The sequence below is a fragment of the Eubalaena glacialis genome, chromosome 1, assembly GCF_028564815.1.
Source record: "Eubalaena glacialis isolate mEubGla1 chromosome 1, mEubGla1.1.hap2.+ XY, whole genome shotgun sequence".
Lineage (NCBI taxonomy): Eukaryota > Metazoa > Chordata > Mammalia > Artiodactyla > Balaenidae > Eubalaena > Eubalaena glacialis.
In genome coordinates, this window is record NC_083716.1 from 239,745,134 (window position 1) to 239,766,976 (window position 21,843).

At 57.2% G+C, this 21,843-nt stretch overlaps 2 protein-coding genes across 2 annotated transcripts in view; one reads left to right on the forward strand and one right to left on the reverse strand.

Annotated features, from left to right (window-relative positions):
- GPC1 (glypican 1) overlaps positions 1-9,316 on the forward strand; it is a 29,870-nt gene extending 20,554 nt beyond the window's left edge. Inside the window, exons 2-9 of the mRNA XM_061189048.1 lie at positions 1,782-1,940; positions 3,988-4,379; positions 5,010-5,175; positions 5,960-6,090; positions 6,176-6,295; positions 6,395-6,528; positions 6,890-7,065; positions 7,463-9,316. Of these exons, the coding sequence (XP_061045031.1) occupies positions 1,782-1,940; positions 3,988-4,379; positions 5,010-5,175; positions 5,960-6,090; positions 6,176-6,295; positions 6,395-6,528; positions 6,890-7,065; positions 7,463-7,698 (1,514 nt within the window). The 3' untranslated portion in view covers positions 7,699-9,316. The remainder of the gene's footprint in view (positions 1-1,781; positions 1,941-3,987; positions 4,380-5,009; positions 5,176-5,959; positions 6,091-6,175; positions 6,296-6,394; positions 6,529-6,889; positions 7,066-7,462) is intronic.
- A 596-nt stretch (positions 9,317-9,912) lies between these two features.
- Positions 9,913-21,843, reverse strand: part of ANKMY1 (ankyrin repeat and MYND domain containing 1) — a 36,692-nt gene continuing 24,761 nt past the window's right edge. The window contains exon 6 of the mRNA XM_061191453.1: positions 9,913-10,419. Coding sequence (XP_061047436.1) covers positions 10,292-10,419 — 128 coding nt within the window. The 3' untranslated portion in view covers positions 9,913-10,291. The remainder of the gene's footprint in view (positions 10,420-21,843) is intronic.

The following is a 21,843-nucleotide window of genomic DNA, read 5'->3' on the forward strand; positions in this document are numbered from 1 at the left end:
CAGGCCCTGGGAGCAGGGGTGGGGGCCCCGGGGGACGAGGCGGCTGGGGGCAGGTTTGTGAGGGAAAAGCGGGAGGGAGCTGCCCTTCCTGCCTCTGCCCCCCCCTCCTTCCTCCCCACCGAGCCTCTGACACCTCCCTCGAGTGCCACCCGAGTGTGCAGCGCCCTTTGCCCCCTCCCACCGCGCCTGGGGCACCGCTGCCCTCTCCCCGCTGTTACACTGATGGGCACAGAGCTGCAGACGGGCCATAGGGCGACTCTGTCCTCTGCACCTGTCCCTGCTTCCCCGGGGCATGTGCAGGAGAGGAAGATGCTCAAACCTAAGTGTGACCTAGCCACCCTCGCAGGCTCTTCAGGGTTAATTCAGCCTGCGGAGAATGAGTTGGTCTTACCCACCCCTCTCCCCCTGCAAGGCCTCCGCTGGAGGCCGCTGCCCACCCTGCAGCCCCCCACCCCTCAGGGCAGCCTTGGGACCCAGAGATCTCTGCCCAGGCTGCTCCACGACCCCCTGCAACCGTGCCGGCCACACCAGGCGAGCCCTCGACCCCAGCCCCACACAGCCTCTGTCCAGGCCAGACCCCTGCGTCCACTTCCCTCCGTGCCCTGCCCCGCTTAGAGGCAGGAATTGCGGCCTGTGGGGAGTGGGCCTGGGGGACTGTGAGGCAGCCCAGTGGCCGTGGGGGCCTGAAATCGGGCGGCTGGAGCCACTTGGCCCCTGACTGTGTGACTTCAGACAGGAACCCTCATCTCTGCCAGCCTCAGTTTCCTGGTCTGTAAAGTGGGTTCACAGCACCCACCTCAGAACTGGGCCCAGCACAGTTTGAAAGGCGCGCCCTGCACCGCGAGAGTGGTGGAAGCAACCTCAGTCACGTCCTAGCGCTGCTGTAAGCAGTGCTGCCGGGAGCCCGCGCCCGGGCGGTGGCGCAGGGGGGATGGGGGATTTGAGGGTGCAGAGGAGGGTGCACACACCTGAGGGGGCTCAGTGTGTCCTGCCAGGCGGGTGCGGGTCTCGCAGCAGGGCCCCAGCAGACTTGGCCCCGGCTGTCCTGACGGGGTGGGCCTCGGCCTAGGGGGCCACTGCCTCTGGCCGGCCCGGAGCTGTGGGTGGGTGGCCTGCCCAGCCTGCAGGGCCTGCTGTCCTCAGCGGGCGCTGGCACCCCGGACTGGGGTCGGGGAGTCTGGGGCTCTCCTGCCCTGCCCCTCGGGGATCCCTTCCTCTCCCTGTCCTCAGCCTGGGCCCGGGGAGGGGCGCTGGGCAGGCCTGGACACTTCCCCTGTGAGCCTTGAGGCTGGCAGCCCCCCATGCCCCCCACGCAGGACCTGAGGCCTCTCTGTGCTGCGTAAGGTCCAGGCGTGAGCTGAGCTGCTCAGGGCACCTGGGGTGGCCCTCCTCACACGCAGGGGGCGTGGAGAGCTGGAAGGGGCTGAGTGGGGACAGCACCCCACAGCCCTGCCCTGGGGCTCAGCCTTCCACACTCCTGCTTTACACCCATCCGCACCGGGGCTTGCCCCAGGGGGCCTGGAGGTGGGATTCTGCAGAGGAAGCACTGCTCCTGTGTCCTGCGCTGAGGGCTGCACGGCCCACCCTAGGCGCTGCCCCGAGCCGGGCCTGCCTTCCCCCAACCCTGGCTGGCAGCCCCACCTGCGTGCCGCCTCCCGGGGCCTGCTGCCCACGTCCCCGCTGTGCAGGAGAGCCCACCAGCCGCGAGGCCCGGTGTCCTGGTGCCCCGCCCCCCAGCCTCCCGTAGCCCTCCTCTCCCTCACGCCAGCCCCTCCCCACAGGTGAGCACCTGCGGATCTGCCCCCAGGGCTACACCTGCTGCACCAGCGAGATGGAGGAGAAGCTGGCCAACCGCAGCCGCGCCGAGCTGGAGACGGCGCTCCTAGACAGCGGCCGGGCCCTGCAGGCCACGCTGGCCGCCCAGCTGCGGGGCTTTGACGGTGAGGGGCTCCGGGGCCGCAGGACGCTCACGGCGGGGGTCTGGGCACTTGGGGGCCTCTCGCAGCGAGGCAGGGTCAGAGGGGACGTAGTAGCAGAACGCTGGCCGCGTGCAGGGGCCTGAGCGGGGGGTCACCTGCAGGTCTCTGTCCACCCCGAGGCACGCACGTTTGGGGAGGGCCAGCCCGTCCCTTCCATCAGCCCCTCAGAGGGGACCCTCTGCCCTCCAGAGCTGTCCTAGGCACCTGCCAGGGACAGGCCTGGCACTGGCCACCAGCTGGCCTGGAGCTGGGGAGCTCAGCGTGAGGACTGAGATGGGGGGCCAGGACGGGGCTGCAGGCTGGGGGCACGAGGAGTTTGGGGCCCCTGCCATGGCCCTCGAGCCTCCAGGTCAGCTGTGTGTGTCAGTCATCTATTCCCAGCCCCTCACCAGCTCTCTCGTCGTGTCTGGACCCCTAAACAAGGGATGGTGGGATGACGTTGTGACGCTGACAGCGGGCACCTCGGAGGGGATGGCGGGCGCCGGTGGGAGGGGCCCCAGAAGTGACAGCTGATGTCAGAGTCTGCACAGCATCCATTCGGGACACTAATCTGTGTTCAAAGCGATTCCTCATCCGCTTCCAGGCCCACTTCTGCCCCCCCGCCCCGAGAGTCCTTTCCACCTGCCCCTCTGCGTGCCACTTCCCGCCCTGCGCCTCAGCCCCACTGTCGTGCCTGCTCTGGCTCCCTCCGTGCCTCGTGCCTCGGGAGCAGTCCTTACCTGGCCACCAGCGGCAGGGGTCTCAGAGCCTTCGTCTGAAGTGCGCCTGGGACTTGCGTCTAGCGGGGCCTCGGGTGGCTGTGTTCCAGGACGCGGGGCCCACGCTCACGCACCACACCTTCTGGGCTGGCTGCCAGGGGCCTGGCTCAGAGCAGAACCCTGCTCAAAAGATGGGGCTGGGGGCCCCACGACCACCCCGTGTGCTGCTGGGCTAGTGACTGAGCTACAGACTGCCCATTTGGGCCAGAGGCTGGGGTGGGGACCAGGACCCGGAGTCCACGGCGGGAGCTGGATGGGAACTTCGACTGTCCGCTCCTTCCCGCAGTTCCCACCTGGGGAGCTGCAGGGGCACAGCAGGAGCTGCGGGAGGGTCTTGGGTGGGGTGAGTGTAGACACGGGTCCGAGGGCCAGAGGCCTGATGTCCACCACGCCTCAGAGCAAAGCCAACCTGGCCCTGTGTCCCTGGACACCCGAGTTTGGGCCTGTGTGGGGAGGGCTGGCCACAGCTCTCGAGGAAGCATCTGAGTGGATGGTCTGTGTGCTTATGGACCCTGCAGTCTCCCTGCTGAAAGGGGTGGACAGCGTTGGGGGCCTCGTTCTCAGCACACGGGGCACAGAGGTATTTCCCCAAAACCACAGGGGTCTGCGGCCCACGCTCACGCCCCGCCTCGGCACCCTGTCCGGGACTCTGGGTGCATCCCGAGGGCTGCGGGAGACCCTCTCCAGACCCTCAGGCTGGCCAGCTTCCAAAACCAGAGAGAGGGTGTCCAAGAGAGATGAGGACGGAGGGGGAGGGCAGGAAGCCCAGGAGAGCCTCAGAGGTGGGCAGGGTGGAGAGTGCACAGAGGCACACCCCCAGGGCAGGGGGCCTGGCTGGGTGACAGAGAGGCCGGGGGAGGGGGAGGGACGCAAGGAGAGCTGCTGGGAGGGAAAGCAGGCGAGGGACGCCCTGGGCCTTCTTCCCCCAGTGGGTCCCACCCCCCACTCAGAGCACCCTCCTGCCCCTCCACACAGACCCTTGCCAGGTGATCTCGGGGGGCACTGAGGCACCGTGTGTCCCCTGCTCCAGGCCCAGCTCAGAAATGGATTCTGGATGCCCAGACCCCGGGCCAGGAGGGGGAGGTCTCAGAGCCCCGTGGGGGCGGGCACCCAGGGCCCGTGCAGGCTCTGATGACTCTCAGAGCACCGGGAGTCCCCGGTGGAGCCCCCTTAATGCCGGTCGCGCTGCCACAGCACGCGGGGTGGGCGGGGGGCTCTGGGAAGGCCTGACGCCCGTCTCCCGCGCGCAGATCACTTCCAGCGCCTGCTGAACGACTCGGAGCGGGCGCTGCAGGAGGCCTTCCCGGGCGCCTTCGGAGAGCTGTACGTGCAGAACGCCAAGGCCTTCCGCGACCTGTATACCGAGCTGCGCCTCTACTACCGTGGCGCCAACCTGCACCTGGAGGAGACGCTGGCCGAGTTCTGGGCCCGCCTGCTCGAGCGCCTCTTCCGGCAGCTGCACCCGCAGCTGCTGCTGCCCGACGACTACCTGGACTGCCTGGGCAAGCAGGCCGAGCCGCTGCGGCCCTTCGGCGAGGCCCCCCGCGAGCTGCGCCTGCGCGCCACCCGCGCCTTCGTGGCGGCGCGCGCCTTTGTGCAGGGCCTGGGCGTGGCCAGCGACGTGGTCCGGAAGGTGGCCCAGGTGCGCGCGGAGGCCCCGCCCCCTGCCGCACGTCCCCGCGCCCCCAACCCCGGGGCCCTGGGCCTCCCGGTGCCTCCTTCCACCCGCCACCCCGGCCGGATGGGAGGATCCAGCATGCGAGCTCTGCTCCGGGCAGCGATGGCCAGGCCGGTCCCGGGCAGAAAGGGAAGGAGGAGGGCTGCGGCTGGATGCTGAGCCGGCTCCAGGGGTCAGGTGGACGGGAGACGGGAGATGAGGGAGATGCGTGCTCCGAGGCTGGGGCGGGGGATGCCTGGCCCCGTCGGGCAGCTCGCTCCGTCAGACCCACCAGCGTCGGGTGTGGGAGGGCATCGGCCTCAGGCGCCTGCAGCCCTGGGGGTGAGCCACCTCCACCCCAACTGGGGTCCCTAACGAGCCTCCCCAACCCCAGCCTCCATCCGTTCAGCTGCGCGGTGGGCGGTATTCCCGCTTCCCTGGGAGGGTTCGTGACCACCGTGTTCCGGGAGTCGTGGCACTGTGAGCGTACCGGTTATTAGACGGAGCCCCGCCGCGGCCAGCAGGCCTGCTTGGTCATCTGAGAAGGACCCCGGCGCGCCTCGTGGGGCTGCACACCTGCTGCGGGGTTGCGCTCAGGCTGCCTTGGCTCCCCAGGTGCCCCTGAGCCCGGAGTGCTCACGGTCTGTCATGAAGCTGGTGTACTGCGCCCACTGCCTGGGTGTGCCCGGCGCCCGGCCCTGCCCCGACTACTGCCGCAACGTGCTCAAGGGCTGCCTGGCCAACCAGGCCGACCTGGACGCCGAGTGGAGGAACCTTCTGGGTGAGCTCCCACTGCCGCCGCCGCCTGCGGGAAGGGGGGTTGGGGGCGTGCAGAACCGGGCCTGTCCTCTGGAGCGGGCGGTCCCTGGGGCGAGGAACAAGATGCCCCCTGAACGTCCCGAACAGAGTGCAACGTGGGCAGCTGCCCGGGAGGGAGCCCCGCGGGGCCACAGTCCTGCCCTTCCCCGCCGAGTGCGTGCGCGCCAACACGTGTGTGACCTACAGCGGGCCAACCCGTGCGTGAGCTAACGTGTGCGTTGCTGCCCTGGGGTGGGCCAGCTCTGAGGTGTGCCGACGTGACGTGGGTCACCAAGCACCTGTGCCAACACAGATGTACCACAGTGTGTACACCTGCTGCTGTGAGGTGAGCCTGCGTGCATCCATGTCGACACACGTGGGCTGACGTGAGGGCTCAGCGTGCCTGTACACCGAGATATGTAAGTTCTAACGCGTGCTGACACATGGGCCAGCGCACATGCACGCTGAGACACGTGCTAACACGGACGTGTGATGGCATGCCTCGAGCCAACAGGAAACGTGTGAGGTAACACAGGCATGTGGTGGGCCAGGTGTACGTGTGCCGACAGGCGTACGCTTACACACACGTGCTCAAGCTACACGTGTGCCGACGCACACAGGCGCTAACGTGTACACGGGCTGGCCTGAAGTGGGCCGACGTGCAGATGTATTGTCTCGTACAAGCTGCCGTGTGCGTGGTGGCACATGGCGAGCCAGTGCGCGTACGTACAAAGTGCCCCCTGTGTGTGTGCTCACGCCTGTGCCAGACTCCATGGTGCTCATCACAGACAAGTTCTGGGGCCCGACGGGCGCAGAGAGCGTCGTCGGCGGCGTGCACTTGTGGCTGGCAGAGGCCATCGGCGCCCTACAGGACAGCAGCGACACCCTGACGGCCAAGGTGCGGGCAGGGGCGTGCAGTGGGCGAGGGGGGGCGCCCCAAATACCGCCTCGTACCCTTCCAGGACCCCTGCATTCTCCCCCAGGTCATCCAGAGCTGCGGGAACCCCAAGGTGAACCCCCAGGGCCCTGAGCCCGAGGAGAAGCGGCGCCGGGGCAAGCTGGCGCTGCCGGAGAAGCCGCCCACGGGCACGCTGCAGAAGCTGGTGAGTGGCCCCTCAGCCGGGCAGGCCCCGGGTGGGCGCGGTTGGGGGTCCAGGGCAGGCTGGGCCGGGGTGCCCGGTGGCCTGACTGCTGCCCTGCAGGTCTCCGAGGCCAAGGCCCAGCTCCGAGATGCCCAGGACTTCTGGATCAGCCTCCCGGGGACGCTGTGCAGTGAGAAGTTGGCCATGAGCGCGGCCAGCGATGACCGCTGCTGGAACGGGGTGGCCAAGGGTCGGTAGGTGCCCCCCCGGCTGACACAGTCTGTCCCTCCTCCACGGCCCCTCACCGGTCTGGGGCACCAGGTGTTGTGTGCACAGGGCCATACCTGACGTGGGACACGCAGCGGGACGCAGAGCTGGGATGAGGGCTGAGCCCTGGCCCTGTGCCAGCTCCCCACAGCAGGCGCCGTGCTCATCGCGTCCTCACCCCGCCGTAGTGGGGCCTGCATGGGCTCCCGTCGGCCCCTGAAGCCTCTGGGGGGGGTCTCAGGCTTGCCACCGCCCTGACGGGGGGAGGGGTGTGGGCAGGCATGCTGGGGCAGTGCCCCTGTGCGGGGAGCGGGGCAGTGACCCAGGGCCTGCCTCTCCGGCCTCCAGGTACCTCCCCGAGGTGATGGGCGATGGCCTGGCCAACCAGATCAACAACCCCGAGGTGGAGGTGGACATCACCAAGCCCGACATGACCATCCGCCAGCAGATCATGCAGCTGAAGATCATGACCAACCGTCTGCGCAGCGCCTACAATGGCAACGACGTGGACTTCCAGGACGCCAGTGAGAGCGCGGCCCCGGGTGGGCCTGGGGGCTGAGAGCCTAGGGTTGGTGCCAGAGCGCCAGGGAGCACCCCCAGCTGGGGAAGGGTGCCGGGGACGGGGCCCTCCCAGCCCCGCGGCCTCCACAGTGGCTCTGAGGACGCAGCCGCTGCCCAGGTGTGGTCACAAAGTCCCCCTGCCCCTTGCCCCCAGGCACAGTTGTGACCCAGCCCGGATGTCCTCCCAGCCTCGGCAGGCCCAGGGGGTCGGGGTGCTGCGGTCAGGGTGGAGCTGGCGTCACCGGCCCGGGAGGCCCAGGCAGGGGGACGCGGCTCCGGGGTCCCCAGGGCTGGGCGGGCCCACGGCTCTCGGGGTCCCCAGGGCGGGGCGGGCCCGCTGGAGCCTCCTCTCCTTGCCAGGTGATGACGGCAGCGGCTCAGGCAGCGGCGAGGGCTGCCCAGACGACGAGTGTGGCCGGAGGGTCAGCAAGAAGGGCTCCAGCTCCCGGACGCCCCTGAGCCACGCCCTCCCCGGCCTTTCCGAGCAGGGGGGCCAGAAGACGTCAGCCACGGGCTGCCCCCGGCCCTGCACGTGCCTCTTGCTCCTCTCCGTTCTCACCCTGGTCCTCTCAGCAGCCAGGCCCCGGTGGCGGTAACTGCCCGGCCCCAGGGACCGAGGCCAAGGACTGACTTTGCCAAAACTCGAAGCAGACGGTATTGAACTCCCTCGGCCAAGAGCCCCCGGGGCGGGACAGGAAGGGCCGGCGAGGGGCCACGGCCGTGACCGTGCTGGGGGCCGGGCGAGTGGCTTTGCCAGCCACCCTGGCTTTTAGTTTTGTATGAGGCCCTCAGGTCAGCAGGAAACTGTGTCCCCAAAAGCCATGCATTTCAGGGACCTCGGGGATGCCAGTGCCGTCTCTCCCCCCAGCTCCTGCGCCATCACGGCAGCACCAGGGCCTGTGAGGAGGCGGCCCGAGCAGTGTCCCGCCGGAGCGCGAGCCGTGCCTTCCTCTCCCGCCTGCTCCGCCGAGCACCGGGGGCTCCAGGTGTCTGAAAGCCAGGCCCACCCCCAGCGCCCAAGAATCCCTGAGAGGGCGTCGGGGTTCCCGCCGTCCAGGGTCTAACGGGGCCTTTGAGATCATGCATGAACCTTGACCCGCCCCCCCAGAGCCACCTCTGGGCTCTGCTCTCAGCTGCGTCTCTGCGGGGCTGGGCCGCTGCTCCTGGCCATCCACGTGGGCCCGCGGCCCACACGGGGACTTCTGGCTGTGCAGACGCGCCACCTGCCGTTGTCCTGCCCCCTGTCTCCGCCCAGACCCAGGGCCAGTCCCAGCTCAGGGCGACACAGGCCAGGGCTGCAGGTGACCCCTGGCTGTCACCTGGCCATAGGGATGCTGGGTGGCTGGTGAAACTTCAGCTCAGGGCCAGCGAGACCCGGCTCTGCAGGCCGGAGGGACATCCCTTCCCTGACCCCACCAGCTGCAGGGCCCGGGGAGCTTTGACAGTTAAGGGCTTTTCCAGCCGTGCATCCTCTGCAAGTGCTTCCCGTTCTCTCACCTAGAGCTGCTTTCTCAGCTCCTCCCGAAATGCTTTTGAAGATCCCGGGCGACCTTTTGCGGCCCTGGGATCTGGGCGCACCCCCGCTCACTCAGGCTATCCAGGCCCCTCCGTAGACCTGTGGGCCCACCCTCCTGGGCCCTGCCCTCTGCAGGGCCTGGGGAGGGTCTGGCAAGAGAGGGAGCCGGGCAAGGGAGGGTGGTCCTTGAGGGTCTGGGGGATGCTGAGCCACCATGGCCAGGGAAAGTGGTCCTAAGCAGCCCCCGGGCCCTCAGAAGGCTGCTTCGCGCTGCTTTGCTTTTCCTCACAGGACCGGGGGGGCCCCTGGCCACTGGTTAGGGCTTCTGGGATGTGTGGGGTCCTGCACTCTGCCAGCAGCCCAGCCTCACAGGCACACCCGCCCCATCGTAACCCTGTCGTGCCTGGGCAGGGGGCTGGGCTTGGGGCCTCCTTCCCTGCGAGTGAGGGCTAGCTGAACTCTCAGGGGCTCTGGGGCAGTGACCACCCGTGTGCCAGGACGGCCACCCTTGAGCTACACATGGACGGCCCCAGAGCGGCCTGCACTCTGGCCCTGCCCTACGTGCATCTCTGGAAGGGGCGGCCCTGCCACGGTCACTGGCCAGGCAGCGGCCAGGCCTGCTGTCTCCTTGTGCTGCACGGTGTCAGCAGGTGACGTGTGTTCTTTGAGTCCTCGTATGAATAAAAGGCTGGAGACCGCGTGTGGCTGCAGTGATCCCGCTGTGCTCAGCCCGGCTGCAAGGGTGTGCCGTGGGCCGTGCACAGCAGGCTGTGGCTGGTTGGGAGGTCAGGAGGGGCTTGGACACAGATCGCGCCTGGCGGTGTGGCCCACGGCTGCAGAGTGCATGTCCTGCCCCCAACCGGGGTCCCCCTGCCGTCCACCCTCACCGCCCCTGCTCTGTACACACACATCCGGACACATGTCCCAGGAAGGTTCCCGTTACCAGTTTCTGCCAAGTGGCCTCAGAGATGCCCAGAAGGTCAGAGCATGGGGACCAGCGTCTCCTGAGGTCGGGCCTGGCGGGACATCCTGATGGTCCAGTCAGCCCCCAGTGCCACAGAGAGAGCCCTGCCACACCTGGCTTCTCTCACCAGAGCACGGACCCCTGCCCAGCCACCCTGCCCCTCCCCAGGCAGCCCCGTGGGATCCCTGAGTAAAGCTGCCAGGCCCCCCTCTGCCCCCGGGGGGCCCTGCAGCCCCACCTGGACACCGGCCTCTGCAGCGCCGCACCGAGTGCAGGGCCCGGCACCTCAGCCAGAGGCTGCAACGTAGAGGCGGGAGCCACTGAGGGTCACTTTATTTGGGTGTCGCAGCCCACAGTGGCCTGCCAGTCAAACGTTCCGCAAAGCTTCTCTGTCACCTGGGGCCCTGGAGCACTGAAGGACCAGCAGCCGGGACCCTGGGCCCCGTGAGTGTAAGGAACAGGCCCCCAGCACGGGGTCCGGGGGGGGCCAGGCAGCCCCCCCTGGGAGGAGAATGCAGCTCCACGGAGGGAGTCCTGCAGGGGTCGCAGCTCCTGCTGCGCCTGGGGCGAAGCTCAGGCCTCCCTGGACACCTGCCGGGCAGCAACTGCGTGCTCACCTGCCCACCCTCCTCGAGTCCTAGGGTGGTCCCCGTTCCTGCTGGCCCAGCTCCTCCTGGAGCCCTGTACAGGCAGGTGGGCGCCCAGACGCTCACTTGTGACTGTAGGTGGAATATAAGCACCTCGACTTGCGTGGCAGCTTCAGGGTCGCAGACTTCTGTGGCTCGTTGCCACGTTGCTGCAAGGGTTTCCTTCTGAACAGAGCTGGATGTATTCTCCCTGTCGGGGGAAAGGAGTCCACAGGTGAGGTGACAGCCGACGGGTCAGGAGCAGGAAGCGAGGGGGCCCACCTCGGGGGTCTCTCTGCCTTGTCCCTGCAGCACTGGGCCCTCCCTGCCCTGGGCCAGGCCCCGGACCACCCTTCAGCTCCCAAGCCCTGCCCACCCCAGGCCAGGTGCTGGTCAGTGAGAGGCTCCCCCTCCTTGGCTCCTGGTCCCCGTTCATTCCTCATGGGAATCCAGGAAGCCACAGACATCCTGACCGACCCACACTGACGGGCAGAGATCAGCCAGCTCCACAGGGAGCTACCTGTGGGTGGCCTGGGCAAGGCCAGCGTGGGTGTCTGCAGTGCACACACATGCACGAGCATGCACACACATATTCAGACACACCAGTGTTCGCACACGCATGCAGGAATGCATTCTCTGCCCCCCTCCAGGTGACACTCGGCACTCCTTTACCTGGAGACAAGCCCTCTGTCTAGAAATGTTTATAATCAAAGTGCTAGTCACATCCAGGATGGAGAAGTGACTCCCCAACCATAAGACCCTACTGAATAATGGAAGGATTAGAATGAGGGTGTCTGTGTCCCTACTAGAAAGTGAAGACACGTGACAGAGCCATCAAAGATGGGGCACATGGGTGGGATCCCGGGAGACCCCAGCAGACCCTCCCTCTGCACAGCAGGGACTCCTTCTAGACAGGACCCCACCCTCGAAAGTGAAACCTCAGTGACCCTAAACACTTCCCTCCTCCCTTCGTGTGGCCTGAAAATAAGGACAGGAACCTGCAGAGTTTCTAGCATAAACCCATTTCTATACCCAGCCTGGGAAAGCAGAGAAACACACCAGCAAGGAACTTGCCAAAGATCTCAAAATATGCAGCAGTGTTGACCTGGGGAATCAGACCGACTGTCCCGACATGAGAATATCAAGAAACAGGAGAAAATATTAAGAAATGTCTACTTTGAAGAGGTCACAGCAACATGGTAGCCTCAGCTGAAATGACCCACTTCCTGGCAGACATGTTGCAATGTTGGGCAAAATCAAAGTATTTATAAAATCAACAGCTACCTGAGGTCACAGGAGAGCTAAGTCCAATGCACTTAAAAAAAAAAAAAAAAAAAAAAAAAGCCCTGTGTGGTTGCAGTGAGTGTGTGAGTGGTTGTCAGATGCAGAAACACTCCCTCTGGGCATCACAGGTGAGCAGACAGGCATGGGACAGGCAGCTGGAGCTGGCAGCCCTGTATGGCCTGGACTGTGGAAGGAACAAAAAGCTCTCCCTGCTGGCCAGTGGGGGCCGAGAAAGCTTCGCTGCCAGGGCTCTGAGCAGAGGCATCTCCCAGCAGCATCAGAGTCCCACTGGTCCTCAGCTGACGACAGACAGGAGCAGATACAAAAGCACCCACAGAGCTCGCCCAGTGTAAGGCAGAATGTGATTCCCCCAGGGAGAGAGGGAATAGAAAATCCCCAGCAAATTAGCAAAAAAAAAAAAAAAATTAGCAAATTTAAAAACTACAACATGCCAAAAACTACCCACCACCCAGAGAGAGCCCCCTGAGAACGCTGGATGATGGGGAAACTGGAAGAGTGCGTAAGGTGGTGTGTGCGGCAGCTGCCAGTGCACCCCAGAAGGTGTGGCCATGCTCAGTTCAGACCCAGCTCTCCCACCAAAGCCACTGGGCACACACAGACTGCACAGGGACGCTCCCACACAAGGACAGGCCTTCAAGACCAGCATAGGTGACTGTTTTGCATAATTTCATAGAGACAAACAGAGAAAGTCAAACAAAATGAGACAGAGGAACATGTACCAAATGAAAGAACAAGATAAAACCCCAGGAGAAAAAAACTAATGAAACAGACATAAGTGATTTACCTGATAAAAAGTTCAGAGCAATGGTCCAGAAAAACGCTCACCAAACTTGGGAGAAGAATATAGGAGCACAGTAAGAACGTCAACAAAGAATTAGAAAATACAAAAAAGAACCAATCAGAGCTGAGGAAGACACTGAAATGAAAAATACACTAGAGGGAATCAACAGCAGATTAGGTGATACAGAAGAACACATAAGCAACCTGGAAGACAGAATAGTGAAAATCACCCTATCAGAACAGCAAAAAGAAAAAATATTTTTAAAAAATGAGGACAGCTTAAGGAACCTCTGAGACAACATCACACATACTAATGTTCACGGTATAGGGGTCCCAGAAGGAGAGGGAGAGAAAAAGAGGCAGAAAATGTATTTGATAAAATAATGGCTGAAAACTTCCCTAACCTGAAGAAGGAAACAGATATCCAGGTCCAGGAACCACAGAGGGTCCCAAACAAGATAAACCCAAAGAGACACATACCATGACATATCATAATTAAAATGGCAAAAGGTAAAGATAGAGAATTTTAAAGGCAGCAAGAGAAAAAGAGTCACAAACAATGGAACCCCTATAAAGCTATCAGCTGATTTTTCAGCAGAAACTTTGTAAGCCAGAAGTGAGTGGCACAACATATTCAAAGTGTTGAAAGGGAAAAACCTACAACAAAAGATACTCTACCAGCAAGATTATCATTCAGAAGTGAAGGAGAGATAGAGTTTCCCAGACAAGCAGAAACTAAAAGAGTTTGTCACCACTAAACCAGCCTTATAAGAAATGTTAAAGCATCCTCTTTAAGCAAAAGAGAAAAGACCATAACAAGAAATGAGAAAATATATGAAAAAAATCTCACTGGGACTTCCCTCGTGGTCCAGTGGTAAAGAATCCTCCTTGCAGTGCAGGGGACGTGGGTTTGATCCCTGGTCAGGGAACTAAGATCCCACATGCTGTGGGGCAACTAAGCCCATGCACCACAACTACTGAGCTCGCGCGCCTCAACTAGAGCCCGCTTGCCACAATATACAGAGCCCATGAACTCTGGAACCTGCGTGCCACAACTACAGAGCCCATGCACCCTGGAGCCTGTGCACCACAACTAGAGAAGAGAAAACCCACACACCACAACTAGAGTGAAGCCCGCGCACCACAACGAAGAGCCCGCGCACCACAACGAAAGATCCTGCATGCCTCAACGAAGATCCCACATGCTGCAACTAAGACCCAATGCAGCCAAAAATAAATAAAATAAATAAATAAAATAATAATAATAATAAACCAAAAAAAAAAATCTCACTGGTAAAGGCAAATATACAGTAAAAGCAGTGGATCAGCCACTTAAAATTTAAGCTAGTACAAAGGTTAAAAGACAAAAGTCACAAAATTAACTACAATAAGGAGTTAAGAGATACACATAAAGATGTAAAATATGACATCAAAAACAAAATGTGGAGTGGGGGAGTAAAAAAATGTAGAGTTTTTAGAATGTGTTTGAACTTACATGACTATCAGTTTAAAACAAATTAGATAGATGGCAGATAGATATAGAGATATGTACATAGATATAGACATAGATATATAGAGACAGAGATATACATGAACCTCACAGTAACCACAAACCAAAAGCCTACAATAGATACACACAAAAAAAGAGAAAGGAAACCAAACATAACATTAAAGAAAATCATCAAACCACAAGGGAAGAGAGACCAAAAGAAGAAAAGAGCAGAGAAGAACTACAAAAGCAACCAGAAAACAAGTAACAAGATGGCAATAAGTACATACCTATCAATAATCACTTTAAATGTAAATGGAGTAAATGCTCCATTAAACAGACATTCATAGCTGAATGGATTTTTTTAAAAAAACCTATCCATATGCTGCCTTTAAGAGACTCACCTCAGAACTAAAGACACACACAGACTGAAAATGAAAGAATGGGAAAAGATATTCCACACAAATAGAAACAAAAAGAAAGCTGGGGTAGTAATACTCGTATCAGACAAAACAGAATTTAAAACAAAGTCTATAACAAAAGACAAAGAAAGGCATTATATAATGATAAAGTGATTAATCCAAGAAGAGGATATAACGTTCACAAACATATATGCAACTAACATAGAAGCACCTAAATATATAAAGCAAATATTAAGACATAAAGGGGGAAATTGACAGTAATACAATTATAGTAGAGCACCTTAATACCCCACTTATGTCAATGGACAGATCATACAGACAGAAAATCAATAAGGAAACAGTGGCCTTAAATGACACATTAGACCAAAAAGACTTAATAAATATCTATAGAACATTCCATCCAAAAACAGCAGAAAACACATTCTTTTCAAGTGCACATGGACCATTCTCCAGGATAGATGACATACTAGGCCACAAAACAAGTCTTAACAAATTTATGAAGATTGAAATCATATCAAGCATCTTTTCTGACCACAATGGTATGAAACTAGTAATCAATTATAGGAAGAAAACTGGGGGGAAAAAACATGTAGAGACTAAACAACATGCTACTAAAAAAATGAGCCCATGAAGAAACCAAAGATAAAATTAAAAACACCTTGAAATGAATGAAAATAGAAACACAACTTTCCAAAATCTATGGAATGCAGCAAAAGCAGTTCTAAGAGGGAAGTTTATAGCAATACTGGCCTACCTCAAGAAACAAACAAACAAAAGTCTCAAATAAACTACCTAACTTTCCACCTAAAAGATTAGAAAAAGAAGACCAAAGCCCAAAGTTAGTAGAAGGAAGGAAATAATAAAGATCAGAGTGGGAATAAATGAAATAGAGACAAAAAAAAAAAAAGAAAAAGAAAAGAAAGAAAGAAAAAGATCAGTAAAATAGCTGGTTTTTAGAAAAGATAAACAAAATTGATAAACTTTTAGCCAGACTTATCAAGAAAAAAAAAAAAAGAGTAGGCCCAAATTTTTAAAAATTAGAAATGAAAGAGAAGTTACAACTGATATCACAGAAATACAAACCATCATAAGGAAACAGTATGAACAGTTATACAGCAACAAATTGGACAGCCTAGAAGAAATTGATAAATTCCTAGAAACATATACTCTCCAAAACTGAATCATGAAGAAATAGAAAATCTGAGCAGACTAACTACTAGTAATGAAACTGAATCAATAATCAAAAGACTCCCAACAAACAAAATTCCAGGACTAAATGGCTTCACAGGTGAATTCTATCAAACATTTAAAGAAGAGTTAATACCTATCCTTCTCAAACTCTTCCAAAAAATTGGAGTGGAGGGAACCCTTCCAAACTCATTCTATGAGGTCAGCATTACCCTGATACCAAAACCAAAGACACTATAAAAAGAGAAAATTACCAACCAATATCCCTGATGAACAAAGATGCAAAAATCCTCAACAAAATATTATCAAACTGAATTCAACAATACATTAAAAGGATCATATACCATTATCAAGTGGGATTTATTCCAGGGATGCAAGGGTGGTTCAATATCTGCAAATCAATCAACATGAAACATCACATTAACAAAACGAAGGATAAAAATCACATAATCATCTCAATAAACATCTAGCAGAACAAAATTCAACATTCTTTCATGATAAAAACTCTCAACAAAATTGGTAGAGAGGGAATGTACCTCAACATATTAAAGGCCATTTATGACAAACCAACAGCTAATACCGTACTCAATGGTAAAAAGTTTTTCCTCTAAGATGTTAGGAACAAGACAAGGATGCCCACTCTCACCATTTCTATTTAACAATAGAATTGGAAGACATAGCATTCAGACAAGAAAAAGAAAGAAAAGGCATCCAAACTGGAAGGGTAGAAGTAAAACTGTCACTATTTACTGATGACATGATACTATATAGAGAAAACCGTGAAGACTCCACCAACAAACTATTAGAAATAATAAATAAAAATTCAGTAAATTTGCAGGATACAAAATTAATATACAGAAATCTGTTGCTTTTCTGTACACTAATAATGAACTATCAGAAAGCAAAAACAAGAAAACAATCCCATTTACAATCAAATCAGAAAGAATAAAATACCTAGGAATAAATGTAACCAAAGAAGTGAAAGACTTGTACTATGAAAACTATAAGACACTGAAGAAGGAAAATAAAGACTATACAAATAAATGGAAAACTACCCATGCCCACAGATTGGTAGAATTAATGTTAAAAAGTCCATACTACCCAAATCATTCTACAGATATAATGCAATCCCTATCAAAATACCAATGGAATTTTTCACAGAAATAAAACAATTACAGAATTTGTATTGAACCACAAAAGACCCCAAATAGCCAAGGCAATCTTGAGAAAGAAGAACAAAGCTAGAGGCATCACACTTCCTGATTTCAAACTATATTACAAAGCTATAATAACCAAAACAGAATGGTACTGGCACAAAAACAGACACTTAGATAGTGAAACAGAATAAAGAGCCCAGAAACAAACCCACTCACACATTGTCAATTAATCTACAACGAGGAAGCAAAAATATATGATGGGGAAAAGACAGCCTCTTCAATAAATGGTGTTGGGAAAACTGGACAGCTACATGCAAAATAATCAACCTAAACCACTATCTCATACCATACACAAAAATCAATTCAAAATGGATTAAAGACTTGAATGTAAGACCTGAAACCATAAAACTCCTAGAAGAAAACATAGGCAGTACTCTTTGACATCATCATTCTTAGCAATATTTTTATGGGTCTGTCTCCTCAGGCAAAGGCAAGAAAAGCAAAAATAATTTAGTTTGACTACGTCAAACTAAAAAGCTTTTGCACAGTGAAGGAAACCATCAACAAAGTGAAAAGGCCACCTACTGAATGGGAGAAGATATTTGCAAATGATATGTCTGATAAGGGGTTACTACCCACAATATATAAAGAACTCACACAACACAATATCAAAAAAAACAATCTGATTAAAAAATAAGCAGAGGGCCTCAACAGGCATTTTTCCAAAGAAGACAGACAGGTGGTCAACAGACACATGAAAAGATGCTCAACATCACTACCAATCAGGGAAATGCAAATCAAAACCACCATGAGATATCACCTCACACCTGTCAGAATGGCTATCATCAAAAAGACGACATAACATGTGTTGGCAAGGATGTGGAGAGAAGGGAACCCTCAGGCACTGTTGGTGGGAATGGAAATTGGTGCAGCCACTATGGAAAACAGCATGGAGTTTCCTCAAAAAATTAAAAATAGAGCTCTCATACAATCCAGCAATTCCGCTCCTAGGTATTTATAATCCAAAGAAAAGGAAAACACTAATTTGAAAAGATATATGCACCCCAATATTCATAGCAACAATATTTACAATAGCCAAGATATGGAAGCAACCTAAGTACCCACTGACAGGTGAATGGGTAAAGAAGATGTGGTGTATTTATACAGTGGAACATTACTCAGCCATAAAACAGAATGAAATCTTGCCATTTGCAGCAACATGGATGGACCTAGAGAGTATTATGCTAAGTGAAATAAGTCAGGCAGGGAAAGACAAGTACTGTATGTTTTCACTTATATGTCGAAGCTAAAACAAAACAAAACAAATATAACAAAACAGAGGCAGACTCACAGATACAGAGAACAAGCAAGTTGTTACCAGAGGATGGGTGGGGAGGGGTAAAATAAGGGAGGGAGATTAAAAGAGGTACAAACTACTAGTTATAAAATAAGTCACAGGGATGTAATGTACAGCACAGAGAATACAGTCAATATTTTATAATAACTTTGTGCAGCGTGTAATCCATAAAAGTATCGAATCACTATGGTGTACACCTACAACTATTGATAATGTAAGACTGTGTAAATCAAGTATACTTCAATAAATAACAGTAAATAAAATTAGGTGTTGTGTAGTATCAGAGAGGGGAAAAGGGAGAGATGGAAACCATAAGGTTAGAACAAGTCTATTTTTAAAAAGAAAACAGGAGAAAAAGATTGGGAAATGCACCAAGTGGAGCTGAGGCAGGGATGCCCCCGCAGAAGGCGGGGACCCCCGCAGGAGGCAGGTGGGCAGGAGCTCTGAGTCTGCGGGGGGGGTGGGCGGGTAGGGGGAGCAAGTCTTGGACCCAGTGGGGTGGGAGGTAGAACAAACACCCCCGTAGAAGTGAGAGCCCCCCGCTCCTCCTTCACAGGCTGGCAGCCTGAACGCAGCCCCCAGGCTGCAGGGCCCACGCCAGCTGATTCCTTCTGGACGACATTCTGGAAAAGGCGAGTGTGTAGGGGCGGGAGCCGACATGCACTGCCAGGGGTGGGGGAGACAAGACCATAAGACAGGTGGTGCCGGGACGCGGGCTACCGCGTGGAGAAGATAAAACAGGCCCCTGCTTCACATTATCAACAAAAATAAATTTGGGACGGAATAAGGAGGGAAATGGTGGAAAGCAATGCTTCAAAACAGAGAAGACGGCAGTGTATGACCTGAGGACGCGGCAAACTTTCCCAAAGCAAAGCCGAGGGCCACAAGGGATGCGAGGGGCGACCACGGCTGCACTGACGTCCAAGCCCGCACAACAAAGACCATGGACACGGGGAAGTGCAGGTCACAGAGTAGAGAAGAAGCTCCTGCTATCAATTTTTAAAAAAGGCAATTTAACAACAACAAAAAATGGGCAAAGATCACACACATGTAACTCACAGACAAGGAATTCCAAAGGGCCAAAAATAAATGTATGGAAAATGCTCAACTTCGCTTGTCATCAAGGAAATGCAAAGAGACCTTCCAAAGCATCGTGCAGTGTGGTCTCACAGTGGAAGCAATTCCACCCGTCATGTAGGGAGATGCCAATGAAAGCAGAACCCCAGAACAGGAGACGGGGTGGCTTCCCTGCATCTCGGCCAGTTCTTAACAAGCCAGGCCTCACATGAGCATAACGCGGCATGGACGCCTGTGTGGACGCCTGTCCCACCTGGGGGGAGGGGGGTCAGGGGCTCCTTTTATTATTTTGTTGACTTTTGTAAATTTCCAGCGTTGCACTAGGTCGGATCCAGGGCCTTGAAGCTCTTATAAGGGGGTGGAGGGTGGTCTCTTCTAAAACAAGAACACAAACCACAAAGGAAACTAAGTTGGGAGCCTCTCCAGGCTCAAGGTCACTCTCTGGACCCCGAGGAGGAGCGGCAGCAGGCGGGAAGGGGGAGGGGCAGGTGCCCAGCTCCCCAGGCTCCAAGGGCGAGCTGGCGGGGGCTCTGTGGCCTGGAAGGAACCTGAGGTTCCAGGCACTGTGTTTTCTGCATCCTTCCTGGGACCCACCCTGCTCCCCACCCCATCTCTCCAGAGCATAGAATGCTGACTCTGGGCAGAACCCCAGCACCCCAAATTCCAGGCCCTTTATCTCAACCACCAACATTCCCGGCCAAATGCCACTGCCCTTTCCCCATCCCAAGGCCTCCTCCCAGGCTGTGTCCCTCTCGGGCTCCCCGACTCCCCTTCCCAGCTTCCGGGCTGCTCCCCAGACCTTATCTGGCATCCCTCAGGGCACTACCAACCGGCCTGGTCCCTCCGGCTCAGAGGCTCCGGCCCCCTACCCCCCCACTGTCCCCTCCCCTCATGCCCTGAGGACATGGGTTCCCCTCATAGCATCCTCTTGGCCTGTCCCCCGCCCCCGCTCCTCCCCCACTCAGACACCACCGGCCACTGTCCTGATCACCGACCCCCCGCCCGCACCCCTTCACACTCTCCGCCGTCCTCCCCCACTGCCCTCCTGACCTGCTGCTCTTCCACTGAGTCTGGACCCTGAAGGCCACGGCTGCCACCCTTGCTCTGAGGTCGCCCACGGTCACCCTGGGCCACCTCCCCCCTGCGCCGTCCTGCCCCCCCCCACCTCAAGTGCCCCCGGTGTGGGCCTGGGGCGAGGCAGGTGCCAGGGCTCCTCTTACCAGCCTGAGGGAGGACCTGGCGTCCAGGTGGCTGGCTGAGAGGAGCCTGGAGGCGGGGAAGCTGCGAGCGAGGGTCGCAGGGGAGCCAGGGGGCATCCGGGCACACTCTTGAGGCAGAGGAAGGGCGGGCGTGGCTAGGGGGAGGGAGAAGGCAGGGGTGGGAGCGCCTCGGAGCACCCTCAGCAAACTGACCCCCCCAACGGCTGCCCGGCGAGACAGCCCCCAGCAGCCCGGCCCTCCACCTACTTGGCAGTGACCGCCTCTGCACACGCGGACACACACGGACACACACCCCCCCCGCAGCTGCCCGGGGCAGGAGAAATCCCACTGCGCGGCCCCCCCTTCCTGAGGCCGTGGGCAGTCCGCTCTCCCCTCAACTTCTCGGGACACACAGGACTTGACCCTGAGGCCGCCCCCACCCCCCGTCCAGCCACGCGGCTCCAATGACCGCCCACGGCTGACGGGTCCACCCCGGCAGCCCTGCCATGTGCTCCTCTGCCATGTGCTCCTCTGCCATGTGCTCCTCTGCTGCGCTTCTCTGCAGCCCCGCCTCCTGCAGGTGCCCAGCACACGCTGAGCGTTTCTACATTGAGCTCTGACCCTGCACCCCCTCTCGCCAAAACTTGACCCCCGTCACTTAGACCCGTCGATCACTGCCTTGTGCAGTGATCCCGTGGCCCTCCCCTCCTGCCCTCGTGGCCCTGACGCCCAGCACAGCCCCTGAGGGACCCAGCGCCAGGCCCTCGGGGCTTCTCCCTCTGGGGCACCGAGGTCCCGGCGAGTCACCAGGCCTCGCACGCCGTGCTCCCTGGCCTCAGCCCACCCCCCGCTGGCGGTCTCACCCCGAGCGCTGCTGCCCCAGCGACCTTGGACTTTCCCCTCCCACCAGCCTCCAGCAGGCGACCGGCAGTCCCAGCGATGCCACGACCCCCCGACGGGGAGGGGCGCACGAGGGAGGGGCGGGCAGGCTCCCCAGGTCCAGGCCGCCGACGGGGGCACAGGTGGGGCCCAGCGTGCAGCCTGGACACAGCCTCCCTAGCTTCCTGGGGCCCGTCTTCCTGCAGCGGGGCCTAAGTGACCAGAACTCCAAGTTCTCAGAGAGCCAAGGGGCCAGCGGCCAGCCCAGCCCACTGCGGCCAGGAGAAGGGAGGTGGGATTTCGGGGCACATCCTCACGCTCAGAGAACAGAAGCAGGCAGAGGGTCTCAGTAACATCACAGAACTTTCTGGAAAGGGAGTTTTGCTTTGCAGGAACCCCTAGCACGGGGTCCCCTTTGCTCCACACACACTGGCTGTGCCGGGCGCCACCCTGCTCTGAGCCTGTCAAGGGGAAAGCTGACCCCAGGGACAGCCAAGATCCCAAGCTATCCCTGTGTCTGAAATCCCCACCGGCGGCTGCCCGAGGCACTCGGGACCTGAGCGGGTGGCCACTGGCCTGGCTGTATCCCTGCTCTGGTCGGAGTCTCCGTGGACGGCAATGTGGGAGGGGAACGGGCGGCACGAAGGAGGGGTCCATGAGGCACAGCCTCCCAGACACCGCAGGGACCACCAAGGGCAAGGTGAGAGGTGATGGGTTCCCGTATATTCTGGAGACGCAGCTGAATTTCCGGGTGAGGGAGGGACGGAGAGGCCAGCGCTGGG